The sequence below is a fragment of the Papaver somniferum genome, chromosome 6 (assembly GCF_003573695.1).
Source record: "Papaver somniferum cultivar HN1 chromosome 6, ASM357369v1, whole genome shotgun sequence".
NCBI classification, from domain to species: Eukaryota; Viridiplantae; Streptophyta; class Magnoliopsida; order Ranunculales; family Papaveraceae; genus Papaver; species Papaver somniferum.
The window spans coordinates 102,275,778-102,295,184 of NC_039363.1; the positions used below are offsets into that span (position 1 = coordinate 102,275,778).

At 36.8% G+C, this 19,407-nt stretch overlaps 3 protein-coding genes across 4 annotated transcripts; 1 reads left to right on the forward strand and 2 right to left on the reverse strand.

Moving 5' to 3' along the window:
- Window positions 1–7,388: 7,388 nt before the first annotated feature.
- On the forward strand, window positions 7,389–10,708 carry LOC113288639 (NADH dehydrogenase [ubiquinone] iron-sulfur protein 8, mitochondrial). The gene is made up of 8 exons (XM_026537730.1): window positions 7,389–7,541; window positions 7,954–8,032; window positions 9,392–9,445; window positions 9,545–9,636; window positions 9,725–9,838; window positions 10,020–10,087; window positions 10,266–10,377; window positions 10,470–10,708. The coding sequence occupies exons 1-8, from the start codon at window positions 7,488–7,490 to the stop codon at window positions 10,563–10,565; spliced, it is 669 nt and encodes a 222-aa protein (XP_026393515.1). The 5' UTR covers window positions 7,389–7,487; the 3' UTR covers window positions 10,566–10,708.
- Window positions 10,709–10,880: 172 nt separating this feature from the next.
- Window positions 10,881–12,018, reverse strand: LOC113291214 (F-box protein At3g07870-like). The gene has a single exon (XM_026540774.1). It carries the CDS (start codon window positions 12,015–12,017, stop codon window positions 10,881–10,883), a length of 1,137 nt encoding a protein of 378 aa, XP_026396559.1. The 5' UTR covers window position 12,018.
- Window positions 12,019–12,729: 711 nt separating this feature from the next.
- Window positions 12,730–14,794, reverse strand: LOC113288640 (phosducin-like protein 3). Of its 2 annotated transcripts, none has more exons than XM_026537731.1 (5): window positions 14,689–14,794; window positions 13,989–14,274; window positions 13,754–13,897; window positions 13,385–13,590; window positions 12,730–13,080 (listed from the first exon to the last, which is right to left on the reverse strand). In XM_026537731.1, the coding sequence occupies exons 2-5, from the start codon at window positions 14,234–14,236 to the stop codon at window positions 12,920–12,922; spliced, it is 759 nt and encodes a 252-aa protein (XP_026393516.1). In that variant the 5' UTR covers window positions 14,237–14,274; window positions 14,689–14,794; the 3' UTR covers window positions 12,730–12,919. The 2 variants fall into 2 exon arrangements, with proteins under 2 accessions (XP_026393516.1, XP_026393517.1); XM_026537732.1 differs by having other exon boundaries at window positions 14,684–14,743.
- Window positions 14,795–19,407: the final 4,613 nt, after the last annotated feature.

Genomic DNA, 19,407 nt, shown 5'->3' on the forward strand with positions numbered 1-19,407 from the left:
GGAGTTCCAAACCGGTGAGCAAAGTGAGAAACTTTCTTGACCCAACATGCAAAAGCTTCTTCTGATTCTAATGGTACAAACCAATCAAAAATTGGTCATGAATCAAGAAGGAAGAGAATGATTGGTATATGAACATATGGGTTTCTCAATCGTACTCGAACTGTGAAGAGAAGGTGAAAAGAACGAAGTAGGGAAGAACACTTTCTCTTTTAGTGTGACAAACGGTGAACCTGAGCTAGTTCGAGTGCATTCTGGAATTAAAACATACGGGAACTAAGTTCATGTAGATTCATCCACACGTGTGCAAGAGGGACTTGTTTGGAAAACCAAGAAGTATTTGGAGTATAGACTCAACAAATAACCCTCTTGAGCTGAAACCTGTGTCTTTGACTTCCATGACACCATGATAGGGTTTCTTTCCAGCAACTCTTACAACCTCCAAAAATGAGTGAAACCCAGAACATTGTTTTTCTAAGTTTATCGAATTTCAAGAGAGCCCACAGTAAATTGAGTTTCTGATTTCTTGTTTTCCAACTTATAAGGAAGAGCTTCAGCAGATAGTTTTCAGTACAGTAGAGGGAAACTCTTTTGACAAAAAGAGACATCCTGACTTCTTTAAAGGAAACGATACTACTACTATCTTGATATGAAGTATCAGAGATTGAGAAATGAATTGATTCATGCTTTGAAGTGATACACTCAGATGACTAAGATTTAAACTCTTCTTGTAAATCATTTAGTTTGTTACAACTAATTGGATTACACACAGGAGGAGTATTGCACTCACTGATTAGAAAATCAATATCAACCTCAACATGTATATTATTCATCATAACTTGATTTAGTCTGTCAAGAGACTCTTGTTCTTTCTGGAGAAATAAATCAACATCAGAAGATAAGCTTTCAAGTTTCTTTTCAAGCCCTGAAAAAACTTCAAGGGATTTTAAACCTGGTGGAGGTTTAGACATAATTTCTTCTACAAATTTTATTAAATCAGTCATGGAAGAGAATTCTGGAATCCCTGGATCTGGTGGCGCATTTATTGAGATAACACTTATGTCAATATCAGAATGCTACAAACACATACTTATGAGGTCTTTAATTCGTTTGCCTTCTCTGATACCAACTGAAAATGCGGGGGGTTTAACAACCACACCCAACATTTCGTTTGGAAATATGAGAGGACTTACTCCAATATACTTTCTAGAGAATCAACTAGACAGTCATACTCAATCTAGAGTAAAGTATATCAAAGAATTTAATATCTCTAACTCTTAATTCAATCCGAAATCAGCAAATAGAAATCTGCGAGCCCGATTGAATAAGAGAGTAACTCGAACGGTACCAAAGACCAATGTTCAAGTGTCAAACAATGTAAATCAACAACCCAAGGTTGGATATTCTAACTGATTGAACTTAACGCACAACCTGTGATATTTCAATTATATAACAAAATATAATGCGGAAAAGAAATAACACAGACACCAGAATTTTGTTAACGAGGAAACTGCAAATGCAGAAAAACCCTGGACCTAGTCTAGATTGAAAACCACAATGTATTAAGCCGCTACAGACACTAGCCTACTACCAATTAACTTCGGACTAGACTGTAGTTGAACCCTAATCAATCACATTAATTCAAGGTACAGTTGCGCTCCTTATGTCTCTGATCCTAGCAGGATAATACACTTGATTCCCTTAGTTGATCTCACCTACAACCAAGAGTTGCTACGACCCAAAGTCGAAGACTTGATAGACAAATATGTCTCACACAGAAAAGTATATAGGATTGAATAAATCTGTCTCCCACATAAATACCCAAGAGTTTCTATTCCGTCTTTTGATAAATCAAGGTGAACAAGAACCAATTGATAACCCGAACTTATATTCCCGAAGAACAGCCTAGAATTATCAATCACCTCACAATAAACTTAATCGACTAGCGAAACAAGTTATTGTGGAATCACAAACAATGAGACGAAGTGTTTGTGATTACTTTTCTATCTTGCCTATCAGAGATATAAAATCTCGAGCCAATTATTTCAATTGTACTCAACACGATAGAAACAGCAAGATCAGATCACGCAACTACAAAGATAATAGTTGGGTATGTCTTCACAATGCCAATGAAGTCTTCAAGTCGTTAACCTATAGGGTCTCGAGAAGAAACCTAAGGTTAAAGGAGAATCGACTTTGTTATTCAACTAGTAACACACAAGAGGTATGGGGATTAGGTTTCCAGTTGTTATATTTCTCCTTTATATAATTTTTAAATCAGGGTTTGCAATCCAAGTTACCTTGGTAACAAAGTATTCAATATTCACCGTTAGATGAAAAACCTGATTCAACCAAGCTAATATCTTTCAACCGTTAGATCGAACTTAGCTTGTTACATAAAAATGAAATGTACCCTCATTTAGGTTTATGTAACCGTACCTAAACATGTACACCATGTTGGTTCACAAATAGTTAACCAAGCTTAGTCATATGATTACTCTCATATCAACCTTATTCATTTCAACCATAACTAGTTCAAATGACTCAAATGAAACTAGTTAAAGAGTTGTTCAATTGCTATAGAAAACACAATTGAAACCAAATCGGTTTGATTCATTTGAATCAATCATGAACATTATATACACGGTTTGCAAAGATTGCATTCCTTATGATTTAAATGTTTAAGTCCATGAACTGACCGATTTGACAAAGTAACCAGCTTAAGTATGCGTACGGGTATGCGTACTTAAGCGACCAGATTCGAGTTTGTTTAATTTCCAAACTCAGCAGAAATTTTCGGTTCAAAAACTTCCGCCAGTATGCGTACGGGTACGCATAATTAAGGTGACTAGTTAAGAGTTTGTCAAAACCAAACTCAGCAGAATTTTCGCTTCGAAAACTTCCGCTAGTATGCGTATGGGTACACATACTTAACCTGTCTTCTTCACCAATTTCGTATATACACATATACATACACTTGTCTCCCGGTTTATGAATTTATACACTAATGTGTGAACACACTATATATGCTTATATCCAAACATGGTTACATTCTCAACTCTTTATTTCAATGATTGAAACATTCTTTTATAATGACAATAGACGTTTTCACACACTATTACCATCAAAGCAGTCTTCAAGATATTGAAACTATCATTATCGAAACATTCCAAGCCTACATCAAATGATTGTATCACACAAACCATGTAAGATGTTACTCGGCAATTTTCTCATGATATAAGATGAACTTGGCCGAAGCGAAAGCTTACCAACACATATTTCGAGAAATATGTAAGCGAGATATACTCAGCTCGAAATCTCAAATGTGTATAGAGAAAACTATATCTTAACACGACTTATGTCTCAATATAAGAGATAGTAGAAATATAATTTCCAAGTGATAGATGAGTCCAAGTCTCCAAATACCTTTTGTCGAAGAATTTCCACAAGATCCCCTTAGTAGTTCTTCATCTTCAAATGATGAACTCTGTGAAATCTAAGCTCAACTACACTATTTATGTCCTAGTCCAAGAAATCTATAAATAGGCTAGAAATCAAGACTTATAGTTTTGATCACTAACGTTGATAAACATGCTTGAGATAGCAACACATGTGAGTTCAACCGAGCAGTGCTCTAACACAAGTGAATGCCCTTCCAAAAGAGACTCTTGATGAAATGGATCGAATTCATAGAAACTTATAGCTCTTCTCACAAAGCTTGGGCCAGCATTTGTAAGCCTATATCTAAAGAAGGTCTAGGAATAAAAAAACCCCATATCTTCAATATAACTCTTCTGAAAAAGCTCGCCAGCCGCCTTATCTCATACCAGTATCATCTATGGGTTAAACTCCTTCGAGCTAAATATTTTCCAAATTCCCATCCTTTAGAATCCACTAGATATTCCAATTTATCGTGGATATGGACTAGTATACAAAAAGGTTTGGACATTATTATAGGAAACTTTGTCTGGCAAGTCAAGGATGGTAAATCAGCAAAAATTTGGGAAGACAGATGGATACCAAACTCAGAAATTATCACTCAGCCCGCCAATTTTCAAGAACAAGCTCCAATGATGGTTCAAGAGTTGATAACGGAAGACAATAATTGGGATCAGGAAAAACTGAACAAATTCTTCAATTCAGAAGTCAGAAGCAAAATACCAGCGATTAGTCCAAGATTTCAGGAATATGACAAAATGAGATGGAAACATCATCATACTGGAAACTTCTCGGCGGAAAACATCTACAATTTCTTAATAGATCAAGTTCAAGATAACAATACCCCAGTGAATTTTCCGTGGGATAAAATATGGAAAATTCAAGTGATCCCAAGAATCAAATTATTCATATAGAAACTAATTCAGAAAGCTCTCCCTACTTCAGAAAGACTTGGAGCCCACAAAAAAGAGATTAGTCATGTCTGCCAGATGTGCGATGCCCAAATTCATGAAACGGACAACCACCTATTCAGATCTTGCACGTTCGCCAGAGCTATTTGGTTTGTTTTTTCACTCGACAATCTTATTTCAATAGGAGCTACTGACACTATGGATAACTGGGTCAGAGGGTGGATATCGGTGAACGATACAATTAACCTAGTAGAAAAAACAACCACCATTCTTTGGTTCATTTGGAAATACAGATGCTCGGTAGTTTTTGAGAAGATATCACCAAACCCAATTGATCTGATCAGTCAGATAAACAGATTTCTACAATCTATTCCACCAAAAGATTTCCAACAAGGAACTAATCTAAAAAAGGTGATGCCGGTAAAATACAAATGGTCTGACTTAAAATCCGATTGGATAATGTTCATAGATGCTTACTTTAAAAAAGAAGACATGTCTATCGGTTAATGCTTTTATTCTCTATTCCGTCGACCATGAGTCATTCATGCACATGTTGGTAGGCTCGGAAAAGGCATCATCAACTCTACATGCGGAATCAATAGCCTTGTTAAAGGCGGTCAACTGGCTGAAAGAAAATTTATTGTCAAGCGTTTCAATAGTTTCGGATTGCAAAATACTAGTTGATAATATTAATATGATGTGCAATAGCATATCTTGGTCGGACGAAAATACTTTACAGGATTATGCAAGAACTTCCTCAAGCGCAGGTAAAATTTATACAAAGGAAATACAACTCAGCAGCAAATTACTTAGCTAAAGAAGCGAGGATAAAAAGACCTTCAACACATGTCCTCCAAATTACAACAAAAGGTTCCAAACTCTAGCACTCTCTCTAATGTTTTTAATACGGATGAAATTAGAAATCTTATGTATTATATTTGCTAGTTAACAAAGAAAATCAACAACATCCAGCGAGATTTCTGGTGGGGAAAAAACACCAATTCAAAAGGTGTCTACATCAAATCCTTTGATTTCTTATGTAAACCTATAGAACAAGGAGGGTTAGGATTCAAAGAAGCAAACAAGATGAACCAAGCCATGATAAGTAGAATATCATGGAGATTAGTCAGCATACCAGATGATCTGTGGGCTCAAATCCTTAAAGGAAAATATTTCAAGAAAAATGGGGCTCTCCTGTCTAAAAATAAATCAAACTCTTCATGGATATGGAACTGCATTCTTCAAGGAATTGAACACATCAAAAAGTATAGTATCTGGGAAGTGGGGGATGGAAACTCAATCAACATTTGGGAAGATAGGTGGTTACCTTCAAGAGAAGATATTCTACCAAAATCTGTTCTCAAAAGAAACTCCAATATAACACTTGTATCAGAGTTAATTGACTCTGACACAAAAAAGTGGAAAACAAACCTTCTTAACTTTATATTTGAAAAACCCTTAAGGGATGAAATAAAAAACATCAGGCTATTTACTTCACATAATGGATCTCTGAAAAGAGACAAAATTAGGTGGACTCTCACTAGGATTGGGGATTTTACGGTGAAATCATTATATGCAAAATTGCAAGACCAATCTTCTATTACTTCTGCACGAACAAAAAAGTTTTGGAGGGGACTATGGGCAATGGATACATCTCAAAGAATTAATTTATTCATATGGAAATGTCTTCAAGATGCTTTGCCTACAAGACTGAAGTTGGGTATTAAAGAAAATTGTGTTTTCTGCGAACAAAAAGAAGAATCAACTTTTCATCTTTTCTTTGGCTGTGATTATGCAAAAGCTATATGGAACCTACAAACAGTTCCAGTGCAGAGAGTTTTTTCTGACCAAAATTCTAATAACATCTCCTTCTTAGATATCTATAATGTTTGGATGACAGGTGAAGTAAATTCAATCTCAATGGGCCTAGCAGCAACAAAGTGCTGGTTTATCTAGAAAGAAAGGTGCCTTAAGGTGTTTGAAAATAAAAAAAGAACACCTGATCAGTTAGCCTTAGCAATATCAAAACACTATGAATACTGGCATCCAGTGACACAAAACATAACAAGCACTCATGGCAGGACAACAACTGATACTCAAGATACTTGGAAATTCCCGATTACTAGAACTTTGAAAATTAATTGTGATGCCTCCTGGTTATCTTCTAAAACTGATGCAGGTATTGGCTTTATCTTACGCAATTGGACATGCACATTCAAAGGAGCAGGTTTGGGAAAGTGTAGAACTTCATCAGCTGAAGAAGCAGAAGCTCTAGCTTTACTGCACACAACAAAATGGGCCATTACAGAAGAATTGCAAAATCTGGTCATTGAGAGAGATAACAAAGCAACAATTAACTATTTATTAGGAAAAGACAGAACTATCGGTTGGCAAAGTAAAGCTATCTTAGAAGAAGTTAAACAGAAGGAAACTCAACTGGTTTCCTTTGGAGGTTTTCAGCTGGTTAACAGAAGAGGGAACAAGGCAGCGGATCTTTTGGCTAAGAAAGGAAGAAAAGAAGCTATTACTACTTTAAGTTTTTATGAAGCACCACTGTTTTTAATTCCAACAATAACTTATGACACTGTCAAAGCTTTAGAACTCTGTAATATTAGTATAACTTCTGTATCTTTTTCAGTGGATGTTTATCATACGGATTCAGCTATCGGAAGGACTACCTTCAATGAGTTTGTTCCAAATGAGACTGAACCTGCAGATTAGCTTTTCCTACAGTAATCTACTTTACCTTAAAAAAAAAGGTTAATAAAATTACTTTTTCTATAAAAAAAAAAGACGTGCGCCTAATATAGCTCGGAGTCAAATGTACGAGCCGAAGCAGCACTTGAAGAGTCGCAAAAGAAAATGTTTGACATCTGACTCGTATCGAGTCAGACTCCGAATCCAATTCAGATCTTGAGTTAGCTCTAAACACCCAATACTCTGTGGACCCACTCCAAGATGATACACTAAATCTAACGGCTACACTGATGAGACGGATGCAGGAGAAGTGGAACATCAAAATATTTGATGAACCACCACCAGAGCAGGTTCCATTTATTGGGAGAAGAATGGAAAATCAGTAAACACACGCAGAGACACTCCCTACCTCTGTCTTTGTCTCCTCTTCATCATCAAAATTCCATGGCTGGAATCCTAGCTCGAAAGTCTATGCTCGCTCTTCGAGCACGTCAACTGGTAAGATCTTATGCATCTCATTCTTTTGAATTTTAAAACAAAAAAAGTAAACCCTAAAAATTAATCAGTTAAATCAAATTTCGTATCATTTCACTGTGTATAAGTACATCCAAAGAAACCCTATGATGTTCATGGATTGAAATGTAAAGGGTTATGAGCTTTCATCTAGAACCTCTTCTGATCTATTGACAATGTTCATTTTGTTTTCTGAAATCTGATTTGTTTCGTTTGTAACTTGATGTTGTCGTGGGTTTATATAGGTCAGTTTTTGATTTTTTAAGTCTAGAATATGCAGACAGTGTAAAAAAATTCAGACCATAAATTGGTGTGTTTGAGAAATATGTATCCCTAAATTCCCAATTTGAGAATTTGTTTGGGCTGGATATTCATATTTCTGTTGATTTTATTGTAGGCTGTTGCAGGACCAGCTCTGCAGGGCTCACATCATTATGGAATGAGATTTACATCACACCCCTTTTCTACCAAAAAAGGTTAGTAGTATAATCAATTCATTTTACTATAGCGACAAAATTTTGATGGTAAACTGAATTCTTTTTTGTTTTTGAGAAGTACACTGAAACGTCTTTTGTGCTGAGGCCGTGTATACTGAGTGAAATAAGGCTTATGTTAGTCTTGATAGAACAATGTACTTAGTTTAGTTGAACCTTGAATGTCTGAGATTGTTCCTTAAATAATGCTCATGTTAGTTTTACTGGAAGAATTAGCATTCTGCTGGGTTATTAGCCAGTGATCACTTGTATACTGCATTCATATTGATCATCACACCCTTTTTTTGTTGGTGGTTATCCATAAGACACATGAATCAGAAGCTATAGCTACCAGAGTTTCCCTAAAGATGGTCGGGGTTGAACCTGGGGTCATACACCGTTTGAAGTCCTGTTTCACATAATATAGGAGAATTATTAGTAGAGGACAGAGAGTCCATTCCATGATATGCTTCATTTACATGGTCTTTTGCTAAGAAGCTAGGTAGGCTATTTGCATTCAGCGTCTAGCTAAGTAGGATAAAAACGAAAGCGGTTGTCACTTGGCATGCTTGAACCTGAATTGAACTCTAAACTTTTATATATTTGGAAAAATTTGTGATTGAATTCAAACACAGAGTGGTAACATGTTTATCAGAATGATAGAATCCTATACCAGTTTTGTAGATTGAGTACTATGAATTAAGGATACTGTGTTTCAAGATTGAAGGGGAATCAATATTTAAAATGCAGGAGTTAATATTCTCAAGTCTTCTTCCTGCAAGTGCAGAGTCTTCATTTTCGATCCATTTTTTTGAGTGCCAAGCATGAATGGCTCACCATCCATCCCTGTATCTGCACATTCATTCACAGCCAAGCATGAATGGTCACCACCCCTATGATTTGAATAAACATTCTTTTTTGATTTGAAAAGATTCATATCAAATTAGTTTAGTACGTGGTTATTAGGTTATACGTTATATTGTAATGGAAGGTCACAGCCGTGAAGAAAAACTTCAAAAGAGTGAAATTTATGAATGGTTCGGCTTAGAAAGGACTTGTTACAGACAGATCCAACTTGAAAAACTTAAACCAGTGAGTTCAGAGACGTCCCCTTCCAGAGGGAACTTAGGTCAGGACTCGGGTGCCCCAAACTTCACGTTGATGCTTTTCATTTTCGTCAACTAAAAGGGAACCTGATGTGACTCACTGTTCATCTACTACTAGGCCATCTAATTGCTAATCTTCCTAGGTTCAAGTTGAGTGAACTTTTTTCACCCTTTTGATGCTGGAGCAGGTGTTACGTATTGACATATTTACTTTAGGGAGGTTGATTCTAGTTTGCTTCTTGTTTTCTACCTGCAGATGACGAAGAAAGGGAGCAACTTGCAAAGGAGATATCAAAGGATTGGAGTTCTAGTAATGTCTTTTACTTGTTCATTTGAACTATCAATTATTGTAACAGTTTTAAACATGTTCTTGGTACATGGGTTAGCTTCTAAGGATAGTTATTTGCAGTTTTCGAGAGAAGTGTCAATACCTTATTTTTGACCGAAATGGTGCGCGGACTGATGCTGACCCTCAAGTATTTCTTTGAGAGAAAAGTGACCGTAAGTCTCATCTTATATATGTACAACTTTATCCCCGGAATTTGAATATTTGATGTTCATTCTCATTGAAGCTTCCTGCCTTCCACAGATCAATTATCCTTTTGAGAAAGGCCCTTTGAGCCCTCGGTTTCGTGGAGAGCATGCCCTCAGACGTTATCCAACTGGTGAGGAGCGTTGCATCGCATGTAAACTATGTGAAGCTGTGAGTGTTCTGATACTTCTAAACTAATTCTTATTATGATCAATAGAAGGAAAACCCCAACATCAGAGCTAGAAGGCAGCTCCTGTTCGGGCTAGATTACAATTTGTCTTTTCAGGCCTTGATATATTATTGCTTTATGTTAATCTTGGTATCTGTTGGTTTTTTTTCTTTTTTCTCCCAGATATGTCCAGCACAAGCAATTACAATTGAGGCAGAGGAACGAGAAGATGGCAGCCGTAGAACCACTAGGTAACTCTGTCTCTCTTTGTATATCTCTCTCTCTCACTATATCTCCCCACACTATATCTCCCCACACTATATCTCCCACACACAAACACACAATATCTCTGACTCTCCGTCTCACTCACAACACACATGCACATGCAAGATGTAAAGTCGCACAAATCTAAAATCTCCTGGTTTACAGGTATGACATTGACATGACTAAGTGCATCTACTGTGGATTCTGTCAAGAGGCATGCCCGGTGGATGCTATTGTTGAGGGACCCAACTTTGAATTTGCTACAGAAACTCATGAGGTCAGTTAATGGATTTCATTACTTTATCTAGCGCTTAAACTGTCTTCTGCAGTGAAATAATGACTTTAATATGGCCTTGAACATTTGTGAAGGAACTATTGTACGACAAGGAGAAACTACTTGAAAATGGGGACAGATGGGAAACTGAGATCGCAGAGAACCTCAGGTCTGAGAGTTTGTACCGTTGATCAATTTTGTGATCTGTAATGACTTACCTCCATTCCTTTCATCACTGCACGATCTGTTTGAAAAATATAAAAAGAAGTAAATAAAGAAAGGATGAATTTTAGGTTATCCTTTTTAAAGAAATTGTTGATTTTGATCTTTTTAACCAATTTTGTTAAGTGTAAAAGAGTGAACAAGTTCATTAATATTTTGACCATATTGCATACTAGGAACAAAACTGACCAAAAATAGCTACATCAACATAAAGAATCAATTCTCGTAATATATACGGAACGACGTAATCCTGCTGAATCTTGCTTGTGCTCGAGTGTCGCACATCATTTTCTTATCTTAGAATTTACCCCAAGAGCTTTCAATGAAACAGAGCTATTAACGTGTGGAATTCCTCGAAGATAATCCAATCCAGAATTCCCAACCAAAATTTTGCTAAATATCTTGTTTTTCGGGTCGTAACAGCAAAGAGTCTTGTGATTGAACCAAAGCAGAATTTGATTATTCGTTGTGAGGGAAAACGGTGTATAGAAATCGTGTTCGGTAACTAGGTATGGGAATGGTACGCTGAACTCCAAACTCCAGCTCCAAGATTCATGCTCCCGATCACCAGAAGAATTATCTGTCTGCCTATTTTTGAAGGACCATATGTCCACACCCTCCTCCCACTTATGATGAACAAAACACAAATGCCCACCCAACACCGCGAGACGAAAATAACCGTACTTAACACGTACGAAACATGGTGGTGCAGTTGGTAGCAATTGAAAATTTTCATTTGCCAAATCAAAAGCAACAATCTTCTGGTCCATCCATTCCAACCAATAAAGGGATCCATTCAGAAGGGTGCCATTGAAAGCCAACGAATAGTTGATGTCTCCAAGATTTCTCCATCCGCAGCTGTCACCACCTCCCAGGGAATATATCTGCACCTGTCCTGGGCTTGGAGGGTAGGCATAACTCAACTTCTTGGGATAGTGAATTCTGATAACCTTGTAGTTGTTTGCTGAGCAATTGTAACCGAATCCGCTTACTATGAGGCCTTTCTTGCTGTTTATTCTCGGAAGGTTAACGTATTCACCAGAGATTGGATTGCAGATGTAGACAGGATCTTCCACACGATGATGGGGTACTAAGAAGCAAACCAAACCATTGCAAGAACCAACCATGATATCTATGACTTTTCTCTTATTGATGACGGGATGCTTGATTTTCTCGATGGTTCTATACGTAAAATTTTCATGATCGTCATCAGTTAGCGTAATGATTTCATCATAATATCCCTTGTGAAGTTGAATGTTTCTTTCCCGATTTGAAGCAACACAGAAAAGAATACCAACTTCCAGCTTTCTATTGGAGAGGAGAGTGTTCCAAGTTTTGGAAACAAGTTTGCAGTTTAAGACCGACTCTCGAGGAATGTGTGAGAGAATTTTTTTTGATATATCCTCGTGAAGATCTTCCATTGAAATAATATTTGAGAAAAACAGTATAAGGCCTTTGATCAAACGTTATTATTTGCTTGATATGTGTTTCTTATTTTCTCGTACCTAGCTAGTTGGTGATGATGAACCCTATTGTTGGGGTATGAGCATATATATATATAGACAGATTGTGGGGAGACCTAATATGTTATTGTTGAGCCAAAATCTGCGGAAGCATTAGGTTTGCACTACTACGAGGTATCTCAATATCGCCAAGAACACGATCATACACACAAGAAGAACAAGTATTTAACGAGGTTGAATCGTCGGGAAGGAATAAGCAATTTTATATATCACCGTATAGGTTGGAATATACAAAGTCTAAGCAGAGAAGACCAAAACTTTTTACTTAGTTCTGGTGTGTTTTCTCTAGTTCTCTCAATGGCTATTTATACATATCAATAGGGCTCGACCCATTCCTTAATAAGGATTACTTTCCTAGAAGTACAGGGTTTCCTAACTTAACTCTAAGAGACAAACCTCTTAATTTGCTATACTTAAGACACTAGTAATTGGTTTCCCAAACCAACTAGATTTCCTAATCTAGTCCTTGACCATCCTACCAACAATTATCCACCTCGGATCATGCATTCATACATGAGACGATCAATAGATAAAATCACCTCCATCTTCAAACGTCGATTGACAAACGGCTGGATCCCTGCAATGAGAATTTCACAAAGTTCCAAACTAGTGAAATTTAGCTGGGAAGCATCAGAAAGGAAACCTTACATGAAAATTTTGATACACTTTAAAGTGGACAATTACATGTTAAACACAAAAAAAGACAACTAAAATTCAAACAGAACATGACCAATCTAATATTGCACACCAACATCTCTTCTCTCTCTCTTTTTCTCTGAACGGAAAGCAGTTTTCACATTCTAATCACTATTGTATCCATCATCTGCATCTTCACGCTCTGTTACGACCTTCTCAATAAAGTTTCTGCGGACTTGATCGAGGACTGCATCTCTAGATGACTCACTTGAACTCTGCCCATCATTAAGTACAGGATCGGATTGGCAGAGGATTAATGCAACAGCTGAAATATCATGGCCAAGAATAAAGTAGAAAAATAAGTACCGAATTACAAAAACTTCAGCTCTGAAAGATGGAGATATGGTGTTTTCATTATGGCAGAGATAGGGTCAGGATCCTCTAGGTCTCTGAACATTAATCAGTTCTAAAACATAGTTGTTCAAGAAAATCCATACAAATATCCATCCTTTAGACAACAGATTTTCATTTTTAACATGCACGACTCAGTTTCTTGGACCTTAGAAAAAAAATTATCACAAAGATACATAAAACAGCACGGGTAGCAAATGCTTGTCGAGTCAGTTTACCTTCAGGAGTACACCTCCGTCCAAACTGATGTGAGCCTACATATGTTCCTTTGACAGCACTGTTATTGTAAACCAAAATAGTAGGAACATTACGATCTGGGTAGTTCGGAATGCATTCTGTAGATATTATTTTGACGAATTTCGTTGCTGGGTATCTCGTAGCTAGTTCATCCAGGCACCGTAAGAGTACCCCACACTCTGCAATTCTGCAGGTAATCGAATATATTTAAGCATCCGAAAGACCAATACACAAATGTAAGAAAAAGATATTACCAGATAACCCAATTACAACAACAAACCAACCATAACAACCAAAATCCTGGAAAAGAAACTATGCGAAACTGGTAACAAAGAGAATCTATATGCTACCCTTCTTTGTACAAACACACTACCACCCAAACGTCTGATGGGGCCTGGGAGACCTCACGAACAAAATCTGCACCTGATATCGGCATTACAGATCCAAACTTTGCTATCTTGGCAGCTTCTCTCATCTCTTCTAGTCTTTGCTTTCTTTAATACAAAACAGTAAATTTGTCAAAAGCAAGTAGTATGAAAAGAAAATTTTAATAGTCATAGAAATTTGCATATCCATGAAGCTAACCTGTATTCTTCGAGGAAACGGTCATCATCAAGTTCAGGATCATCTTCGAGATCCTCAAGGTCTTTTTCAGTTTTATTATCTAGCCAGGCTTTGTCCTTTGGTTTAGAACTCTCATCTTCTGCTGGGGTGAAAGCAGGGGGTTTGAATGGAGCAGGCTTTGGAGGTAAATTGCCTAACTTTGTTTGTATATCGTCCCACTGTGTCGTCCTTCCTTCAACATCCTTGTATATAAAGTGATAATCACCCATTGATATATACTTTAACAGCTTCAGTCAAATCTCCCTTCCTATGTAGTTCAAGAAAAAAAAAGAGAAAAAAAACTTTTAATTACACAATTCCAAGAATTCCTCACATACAAACCCCGAAAACAAGACTGAGATCCTAATCGCGCCATTGTGCCTCTGTAGGTTTACAATTAAGAGACGCGTCCATGAAGTGTATTCATCTATGTATAATAAATTCAGGACAAAATCAAACATAAATAACTATTATTTCCCCTTCCTAACCTAACTATTAAGTCTAAGCTTGGTATCTACCTGAATTTCCCTCTAATTTCAATTTTTTAAGCTAACATCAAGGAAATCATGATCCTGCAACTATTTCTTAACCATTTTCTCGAGCTTTTAATCACTGAAACAGCGATTCTTAATAGTGAACAGTTAGTATAAAAATTATAATCTATCTGAAATCATCACCTTACCTGATCTTCTCCTCCCCCTGTTTTTCTTCTCTCGTCTGTTTCTTTTTTCTTCCTCAGATCCAGAAAATGAATTTCTATTGTTTGTTCGAACAAATACGGAGGGTATAATTCCCACGTGCAGGTGTGGTGGCCGACATATCTGACATATGGTGTGGGCACGTGTTTGTATCGTTCATCATTTTTGTGATCTGTAATGACTTTAATTCGTTAATCAAACGATTCAGTTTGGAATCGGTACGGCTATGACGTGGTCGGCCACGTACTTCAATTATATGACCTCTTTAATTTCTGAGACATATTTTAACAAGCTTATTATAGCGGCGGTATGATTTATTAGAGGCGCGGTATTCTAATAGGACAAAAAGGATCATTACATGATCATTCAAGGTGTTTCTTATAAAAAAACTGAAAATGATAAATTAATCCTCATTACTGATAACCTAATTTCGTGATGATAATCAAGTTTAGTGTTAATGATTAATTTCACTTATATTAACTCAAAATCAAAACAAAATCAGATTTTTAGAGTTAAAAAAAAGTTCAGAGGAGAAGAAAAAGAAAAACTCTTGTGATATTTGTGAAATCCTAGATTTTGATTCACTCAACCAAAATGAGTGATTCCAGTGACCCGATATACTTCTAAATTAGTTCCCATTAGCTTTTTCTCGCTCAAAATTATCTAAAGTAATAACTAAATCAAAACTTTTAAATTTTCAGAAGAACTTACGGTTGCAAAATTAACTTAAATCCAACACGATAAACTAAACCCTAACCTGGTTTTTCCAAACATTTTTCAAATCGCCGATTAATCGAAGACGATGAAATTTTAAGTTTTAATGGAGGTTACGGTTGATGGAGGAGAAGAGAAGATGAAGAAGAAGATGAAAAAAAACTGATTTGATTTTTTCTGATTCATTAGGTTTAAAAAAAATGATTTGATTTTGGTTGATTTAAGGTGAAAAGGATAATCTAGTCAATTTACATCCCCCTTTTGGACATTCTCTAACTAACTAAAGGGACATTACTATCACAATGACCCCCCTCTAATAAACCATATCGCCCCTATAATAAGCTTGTATTATAAAGTAGTAAAAAACTTGTAGTATGTGGCCTCTTTAATTTCGAACACGTATTATAAAGCATTAAAAAGCTTGAAAAACAGTTTTTCAATCAAACTGTTTTCTTTTTCTTCGACTTCTTGTTTTTTCTCATATGGTATAATACGTTAAAGGGATCTGAAGGGACAGGTTTTTTAGTTAAGGGGATCTGAAGGGACATGTTTTTTAGTTAAGGGGATTTGAAGGGACAGATTTTTTAATTAAATAGGTGTCAGAAAGACAAAGAGGGGGTCGACCACATCAAGCCGGGCTGCCGGGGGCGGTTTGGTACTTGCTTGGAATAAAGATTAAATAGAACTACAGCTCAATATGGATTTGGAACGAAAGTTTCAGTTGGTATTTATGCATGCTTATCTTAAACTTACGTGGCGCGTACTTCAGCTTAACGGGTTGATTGATCTTTATGCATGCTTAACTTTTATTGAAACAAATCTGTGGAGATCTCTTCAGAATCCGCAACCACATGATCCTTCTTCCAATAGGCATATTTGACTCATCAAGAACAATAAAATCTGGTCTGGTGGTGCTGAGCTTTCTTGTTGACACTGCCTTTTCAAGAAGCATATATGAAATAATGGTGGAGTAATACGCGTACAAACTCGTGTAAGTATAAACGGAAAATGGGTTATTTGTGCAAATATTTTTAAAACATGGTTCAAATGGACGAGTAAAAATTATTAAAAATTTACATCAAAAAAATAGCAAGGGTGAAACTGGATGCATCCTGATGTAAATTAAAAATAAGAAAAAATATTTAAAAATGGGTAGGATGAAAGTGTTTACATCATGACTATTCTTACATTTTTGTCCATTTGAAAAGTATCAAAATCTAAATGTTCTTTTCACCCAGAAATTGTTGATTTTGATCTTTTTAACCAATTTTGTTAAGTGTAAAAGAGTGAACAAGTTCATTAATATTTTGACCATATTGCATACTAGGAACAAAACTGACCAAAAATAGCTACATCAACATAAAGAATCAATTCTCGTAATATATACGGAACGACGTAATCCTGCTGAATCTTGCTTGTGCTCGAGTGTCGCACATCATTTTCTTATCTTAGAATTTACCCCAAGAGCTTTCAATGAAACAGAGCTATTAACGTGTGGAATTCCTCGAAGATAATCCAATCCAGAATTCCCAACCAAAATTTTGCTAAATATCTTGTTTTTCGGGTCGTAACAGCAAAGAGTCTTGTGATTGAACCAAAGCAGAATTTGATTATTCGTTGTGAGGGAAAACGGTGTATAGAAATCGTGTTCGGTAACTAGGTATGGGAATGGTACGCTGAACTCCAAACTCCAGCTCCAAGATTCATGCTCCCGATCACCAGAAGAATTATCTGTCTGCCTATTTTTGAAGGACCATATGTCCACACCCTCCTCCCACTTATGATGAACAAAACACAAATGCCCACCCAACACCGCGAGACGAAAATAACCGTACTTAACACGTACGAAACATGGTGGTGCAGTTGGTAGCAATTGAAAATTTTCATTTGCCAAATCAAAAGCAACAATCTTCTGGTCCATCCATTCCAACCAATAAAGGGATCCATTCAGAAGGGTGCCATTGAAAGCCAACGAATAGTTGATGTCTCCAAGATTTCTCCATCCGCAGCTGTCACCACCTCCCAGGGAATATATCTGCACCTGTCCTGGGCTTGGAGGGTAGGCATAACTCAACTTCTTGGGATAGTGAATTCTGATAACCTTGTAGTTGTTTGCTGAGCAATTGTAACCGAATCCGCTTACTATGAGGCCTTTCTTGCTGTTTATTCTCGGAAGGTTAACGTATTCACCAGAGATTGGATTGCAGATGTAGACAGGATCTTCCACACGATGATGGGGTACTAAGAAGCAAACCAAACCATTGCAAGAACCAACCATGATATCTATGACTTTTCTCTTATTGATGACGGGATGCTTGATTTTCTCGATGGTTCTATACGTAAAATTTTCATGATCGTCATCAGTTATCGTAATGATTTCATCATAATATCCCTTGTGAAGTTGAATGTTTCTTTCCCGACTTGAAGCAACATAGAAAAGAATACCAACTTCCAGCTTTCTATTGGAGAGGAGAGTGTTCCAAGTTTTGGAAACAAGTTTGCAGTTTAAGACCGACTCTCGAGGAATGTGTGAGAGAATTTTTTTTGATATATCCTCGTGAAAATCTTCCATTGAAATAATATTTGAGAAAAACAGTATAAGGCCTTTGATCAAACGTTATTATTTGCTTGATATGTGTTTCTTATTTTCTCGTACCTAGCTAGCTAGTTGGTGATGATGAACCCTATTGTTGGGGTATGAGCATATATATATATATATAGACAGATTGTGGGGAGACCTAATATGTTATTGTTGAGCCAAAATCTGCGGAAGCATTAGGTTTGCACTACTACGAGGTATCTCAATATCGCCAAGAACACGATCATACACACAAGAAGAACAAGTATTTAACGAGGTTGAATCATCGGGAAGGAATAAACAATTTTATATATCACCGTATAGGTTGGAATATACAAAGCCTAAGCAGAGAAGACCAAAACTTTTTACTTAGTTCTGGTGTGTTTTCTCTAGTTCTCTCTATGTCTATTTATACATATCAATAGGGCTGGACCCATTCCTTAATAAGGATTACTTTCCTAGAAGTACAGGGTTTCCTAACTTAACTCTAAGAGACAAACCTCTTAATTTGCTATACTTAAGACACTAGTAATTGGTTTCCCAAACCAACTAGATTTCCTAATCTAGTCCTTGACCATCCTACCAACAATTATCCACCTCGGATCATGCATTCATACATGAGACGATCAATAGATAAAATCACCTCCATCTTCAAACGTCGATTGACATCACTGGCTGCCTACGTATCCTCAATAGGAATCAAACCCAACCGTAGTTCTCTCAAATGGCCTTGCTAGAATACCTCCACCAGGTTCCTAAGAACCTCTACCCCAAAAGTGCCATTCACCAAACCGGAAGGATGTGGATCAATTTCTAACAATGTCAAAACTTGATCCCAGATACTACTTTAGTCAACATATCAGCTGGATTGACTTTGGTATCGATCTTCACAAGTAGAATGTCTTATTCTTAAAGAATTTCTCTCACAAAGTTAAATCATACGTCTATATGTTTGGTTCTAGCATGATGCACTTGATTCTTAGCCAAATAAATTGCACTTAGACTATCACAATGCACATGCAGTTGGTCTTGCACAACTCCCAAGTCATCTAGCAAACCTTGTAACCATATAGCCTCCTTAAATGCCTCAGTCACTGCCATATACTCCGCCTCCGTAGTTGAAAGCGCCATAGTAGACTGCAAGATTGATCTCCAACTTACTGGTACCCCTGCTACAGTAAATACATACCCTGTAGTTGAACGTCTCTTGTCCGAATCACCAACATAGTCAGAATCCACATACCCAACACACAACTAATTGTTACTTCTATCCTTCACAAACTCCAAGCCAACATCAACCGTACCGTAAAGATACCTCAAAATCCATTTCACATCTTGCCAATGTTCCTTACCAGGACGATACATATAACGGCTGACCATACTAACAACATGTGAAATGTCCGGCCTTGTA

Coding starts and splice junctions, on each gene's coding strand:
- LOC113288639 (XM_026537730.1), top strand. CDS start 7,488: ATGGCTGGAATCCTAGCTCGAAAGTCTATGCTCGCTCTTCGAGCACGT. Junction 7,542..7,953: donor CTCTTCGAGCACGTCAACTG/GTAAGATCTTAT, acceptor ATTTTATTGTAG/GCTGTTGCAGGACCAGCTCT. Junction 9,637..9,724: donor TCTTTGAGAGAAAAGTGACC/GTAAGTCTCATC, acceptor TGCCTTCCACAG/ATCAATTATCCTTTTGAGAA.
- LOC113291214 (XM_026540774.1), bottom strand. CDS start 12,017: ATGGAAGATCTTCACGAGGATATATCAAAAAAAATTCTCTCACACATT.
- LOC113288640 (XM_026537731.1), bottom strand. CDS start 14,236: ATGGGTGATTATCACTTTATATACAAGGATGTTGAAGGAAGGACGACA. Junction 13,898..13,988: donor CGTTTCCTCGAAGAATACAG/GTTAGCTTCATG, acceptor TTTGTATTAAAG/AAAGCAAAGACTAGAAGAGA. Junction 13,081..13,384: donor ACGGAGGTGTACTCCTGAAG/GTAAACTGACTC, acceptor ATGATATTTCAG/CTGTTGCATTAATCCTCTGC.